This window comes from Dipodomys ordii, unplaced genomic scaffold (genome assembly GCF_000151885.1).
Source record: "Dipodomys ordii isolate 6190 unplaced genomic scaffold, Dord_2.0 Scaffold58, whole genome shotgun sequence".
NCBI lineage: Eukaryota > Metazoa > Chordata > Mammalia > Rodentia > Heteromyidae > Dipodomys > Dipodomys ordii.
Window position 1 is genome coordinate 5,500,834 of NW_012267274.1, and position 5,504 is coordinate 5,506,337.

The window sequence follows — 5,504 nt, forward strand, 5'->3', positions numbered from 1 at the left end:
AAAAAAAAAAAAAAAAAGTTGTATTAGAATATTAAACCATGGGTATTGAAATTGAACCTGAGTGTAACTACACTTAAGGCTATCAAAACTTCTAAGTGTTACCTGAGCTTAATGGCATATGCCTGCATTCCCAGCACTGAGAGGGCTAAGGCAAGAGGATCAGAAGAATTCACCAGAGGCATAGCTCAGGTAGCACACTGTGACTGCCTAACAAATGGGAGGCCCTGAGTTCAAACCTCAGCTCAAACTGGAGTTTGAAAGCAACTTGGGCTATGTAATGTGGCCAGACCTCGTTGCAATCTAATATTTTTTCAGAAGGTCAGAAAACCTGTAATATTGTATTAGAAATGTCCAAATGTTTCTACTTTAGAATACATGTAGAAAGTATAAAAAGCAAGGTATTCAGAATAGCTAATGTCCAAGGCCTAAAAGGATTTTTCTCTAGCTTCCACAAAATATAACAAAAGAAAAGTAGCCCCTAGCTACAAACAGCACTGAGGTTGGGACGGGAAGGCTTGCAGCTCACCAATGTGAACAGTCATGCAGGCTGTCGTGAAGAGCCTTCCGAAGCACCGAGTCCTTGTCATAAATACCCCAGGTGGCTTGCAGTACTGAGTCCAGTAAGCAGTCTCCCGCAGTCCGGTTCCACAGGGCATACAGTCGACTGTCCAAACGTGTAGCCAACTCCAAGGACCAGTTTATAATCGGAGATTCTTCTTCTAACTCTACAAGGAATTTACACAACATGCTCACTTTCATGCCTATGTAATTATGAAACTTTTAGTAGGGTAAAGAACTATTTTCTGCATGTAAAAAGGTTTATATGTAATTTACTAATAAAGAGATAAATAACTAATAACTTTCATTGAAACAAACTTTTTGAGTAGTTGAGAAATACTGCATCTCTAATTTATTTAGCTTTCAAGTTCTCCTGTTTAATACATATTATTCATCTGGAATAAGAAGTAGAAAAGCAAACTTTTAAGTCTCTTATGTCTACTTATTTATTCTGGCACAGTTAAGAACTGTACACCTTTTGCCCCTTACCATTTTTTCTGGGACTAGGGAATAAATAGTGTAGGCAAATGCTGTACCACTGAGCTACCATCCCAGGCCCAATGAATAGCATGGTAATAGGCAAATGCTGTAGCACTGAGCTACCATCCCAAGCCCGATGAACAGCACAGTAGAAAACTGCTCTGAAGGACTTCCTTCAGGCTTCTAATTTAAAATAAAAATATCCGGGGGCTGGGAAGATGGCTCAGTGGTAGAGCGCTTGCCTTGCATGCTCGAGGCCCTGGGTTCGATTGCTCAGCACCACATAAGCAAAAAGAAAAAAGCTGGAAGTGGTTCTGTGGCTCAAGTGGTAGAGCGCTAGCCTTGAGCTGAAGAGCTGAGGGACAGTGCACAGGCCCAAAGTTCAGGCCCCAGGACCAGACCCAATAAATAAATAAATAAATAAATCCAACAAGCTGACAATATATCTAAGTACCTTATACTTTACAAAAAAGAAAGGAAAAATTAATTGATCATATAAAAAGTAAATTATTAATTACATGCTTACCCTTTTGAACATCTCTATCAAGCACCTCATCAAATAATTTTTCTTGAACTGTTGGGGGCAAGTCTTCAATATCTACAAAGAAAAATCAGGCTTAAAGAATGTTCTTATGACAGATACCTTTTTTTAATGCATATGAGCAACCTTCCTGTATTTCATTACCAAAAATCTAATATAAAAAATAACCCGAGACCAATATTTACATGTCATTTTTATTGGTTCTCTTCTCTCAGACCTGCTACTTTCAAACTTCTAAACCTCCTCACGGCAGCCAATGCATCATGCATTCTGGCACACAGTATTGTTGCCATGTTCCTCTGCATCTCTGCTCTAGTCAGGTTACATAACAGAGTAGCCTGGAGTAATCACCGGCATTACCCTTATGTTTTTCAAGATTAAAGAAAAGACATTCTGAATTCTAAATAAAAACCTAATCATAACACAGTACATTTCAAATAAAATCTGCGCCAATTGCAGGCATAGCTACTGTCACTTATCCACTCGTGGATATTTCTGTTTATGTCTGGTTCAAAACAGCCAGATCCTATGGAAGCTTTCGTTTTAAAACTTTTGATGTCTGTTGTATTTATGCAATGCTCACTGACAAAAAAGCATTCTGGACAACATTTTCAACTATCAATGAATTGAAAAATTGAAGTTGTTCGTACATATTTAGAAATAAAAGGGTGAAAGTCAAATGGCACCTTCACTGGTGGCAGTATCTTTCATTAAAATAACCTGACTACATAGACATTTCAAAAACCTACATTCTATTGCTTCATCCCAGTAACCAACAGTTAGCTAATTTCAAAACAACAGACTTGGAAAGAAGAAAATTAGAAGTAGGAAATTTTCTAAGTAAAACTTTAAAGAGGAAAATAAATGGGCAAAACATGATTTTAAAATCTATCAGAGCTCACAAAGAATCAGTTACCATCTTCTAAAAACTGAAGTATTTAATGCCAGGCAAGGGTGGCCCACATCTGTAACTAATCCTAGCTACTCAGGAGGCTGAGATCTGAGGATCACAGTTCAAAGTCATTCCAAGCAGGAAAGTTCATAAGATTCTTATCTCCAATTAAGCACTAAGAAAATTGGAATTAGAGCTGTTGCATAATCAGCAGGGCGCTAGCTAGCCTTGAGCAAAAAAGCTCAGGGACAGCGCCTAGGCCTAGTTTAGGCTCCAGGACCTGGCACCCCACCCCCTCCATCCCCCAACCAAAAAAAAAAAAAAAATCCTAAAGCATTTGTTTACAAACAGCTCTTACACTGATCACTTCCAGCATAAACAGGTCAGACAAGTCATTTCAAAATCATATTTTTCATTCCTATATTACTATAATAAAACAAGTTTCTTTTCATGTTAAATGTTGTAGTTACCTGCTGGCAACGTGAATGTTACAAGGTCAGTTAGAAAATAGCAAGCAAAATCCCCCTTTCTCTGATGAAGAGAGGCAGCTATTTCTCTGCGGATTTGTTCTGTCAGTTCAGGACACACCATTGCTGGAATACACTTTGCTGCTTGTTGAGACACCTTAAATACAAAAGAAACTTTCCTCTTTATCTCATCTATCAGAAATGCAAACAAATCACAATAGCATTTAAAAGAAATTAGCAAAATTTCTAAGTATCTGAAGGTTATTCATTTTAATCATAAAATTACTCCCTAGCCAACACCGGTGGTTCACATGGCTAATTCTAGCTACTCAGAAAGTTTAGATCTGAGGATTGTGGTTCAAAGTTGCTGAGGCAGGAATCTGTAAAAGACTTTTATCCCCAGTTAACAACCAGAAATCTGGAAGTTCAAGCACCAGGCTTGAACTAAAAAGCTCAGGGACAATATCTAAGCACTCAGTCAAAGTCCCAGAACTAGCACCAAAACAAAAACAAAAACTAAAACTAAAACCTAACCAATAAAAGTACATATCAATTCAACTTTCAAGAAAAGTCATAAAGGGCTGGGAAGGTTGCTCAGTGGTAGAGCGCTTGCCTTGCACGCATGAGGCCCTGGGTTCGATTCCTCAGCACCACAGAAGCAAAAAGCAAAAAGCCGGAAATGGCACTGTGGCTCAAAGTGGTAGAGCACTAGCCTTGAGCTGAAGAGCTGAGGGACAGTGCCCAGGTCCAGAGTTCAGGCCCCGTGACCAGACCCAAAAAAAAAAAAAAAAGTCATAAAATGGTTTATGCTACATTAGAAATTCTATTTCTTCATATTTACCCAATAGAAATAATAAACAAGCACATAAAAATGTATGTACTAAAGGCTTATTATACATAAAGGTACATAAGAGGTCTCTGAATGGACCAACCGTCATGCACTCAAATTAGAAACATTCTTTGCAAATAAGGAATTAAGATGGGGCAGAGTCGCTCATGCCTACAATCTCATCTATCTGAAAGGCAGAGATAAGGACTGCAGTTTGAGGCCAGTCTGGACCCCAGCTCAACCAATAGCTGGGTTTAGTAGTCATGATCATAAATCCTAGCTACATGCATAAATGATCCTGGTTCAGGTCAGCAAAAAACAAAAACACCAAGACCTATTAGAAAAATAAAACACAAGGGCGATGAGGGCATGGCTCATGTGGCAGAGTGCTGCCTAGCAAAGACACACTGAGTTCTACCCCCACTGAAGAGGGAAAAAATAAACAAAAACTGCAGCTCATAGAAAACATTGCAAACACTTCTTTCACGTTGTTTCAACTAACATGACTTGGAAGAATATATGTATTTAACTGCAATGTTCCTTTTAAATTGCTGATCAGCAACAAATTATACCAGTCTTCTGTCTTATAGTCCAGATGCACTTAGTTTTCGGTGCTGCAACAATCTACATACAGAAAATTCTGTGTGTATAGTTTTATACACACACACATAATAGTTATATATAACTATTTCTCAGAAATCACCAAGATACCAAAAGTCAATCTAAAACTAGCTTTCTACCAATCTGCCAGCCCTCAGTCCCTTTCTCAAAACTGGGAAGACTTTTTGAAAACAACCTGGACTGGACCCTAATGCTGTGAACCTTTCAGGACAAGTTTGACCTCTAAGCATTCCACACATCCTTAGAACAGGATACATCACTGAAGCCTGACGTTCTTCTTCTTGCTTCTTAAACCTTATGAATCCCAACCGTTTCTCTAGGCTAATAATTCTTACCTTACCATCATGAACTGAATTTATGAATTAAATGTGAATTTTATCTTATTATTTAAGTTCAAATCCTTCCTTTTCACTTCTTCCTTTACCAAATGAACTTTCTGGAGTTGAGCATGATAAGATACCAACACTCTTTCCTCCCCAACCCTCTCCCCCCAAAAAAGAACTTCTTAAACTTACACATTTGGTTTAGTATTTTGATAGCTATAATTTAATGTAACTGATTTCCTTTGTAATTTTTTTTAAATTTAAAAACAGGAATGAGCCAGGTGCCAGTGGCTCACGCCTGTAATCCTAGTTACTTAGGAGGCTGAGATCTGAGAATCGGGGTTCAAAGCCAGCCTGGGCAGGAAGGTCCATGAGACAAGTCTTATCTCCAATTAACCACCAGAAAACTGGAAGTGGCGCTGTGGCTCAAGTTGTAAAGCCCTCACCTTGAGCTGAGGAGCTCAAAGACAGCATCCAGGCCTAGAGTTCAAACCCCACAACAACAACAACAACAACAGGAAGTTGTTTCTGAGGCAGGGCCTTGCTATTATATAAACTATGCTGGCCTCCTCAAATTGATGATCCTCCTAACTGCAGCCTTTCTATTGCTTGAATTAATTACAGGCTGTGTCATCACACACAGTTAAAAAATGCCCCACTCGAGCCGGACGCTGGTGGCTCACGCCTGTAATCCTAGCTACTCAGGACGCTGAGATCTGAGGATCGCGGTTCAAAGCCAGCCCGGGCAGGAGAGACCGTGAGACTCCTATCTCCAATAAACCACCAGAAAACC

The 5,504-nt window shown here is 39.2% G+C and overlaps 1 protein-coding gene across 2 annotated transcripts in view; it reads right to left on the reverse strand.

The window, feature by feature from the left end:
- The window catches only part of Zranb1 (zinc finger, RAN-binding domain containing 1), a 46,159-nt gene that overhangs the window by 12,245 nt on the left and 28,410 nt on the right, over positions 1-5,504 (reverse strand). For both annotated transcript variants that reach the window (XM_013021961.1, XM_013021962.1), the window contains exons 4-6: positions 2,942-3,095; positions 1,565-1,636; positions 527-725 (exon numbers count right to left, since the gene is read on the reverse strand). In XM_013021961.1, the coding sequence (XP_012877415.1) occupies positions 527-725; positions 1,565-1,636; positions 2,942-3,095 (425 nt within the window). The remainder of the gene's footprint in view (positions 1-526; positions 726-1,564; positions 1,637-2,941; positions 3,096-5,504) is intronic.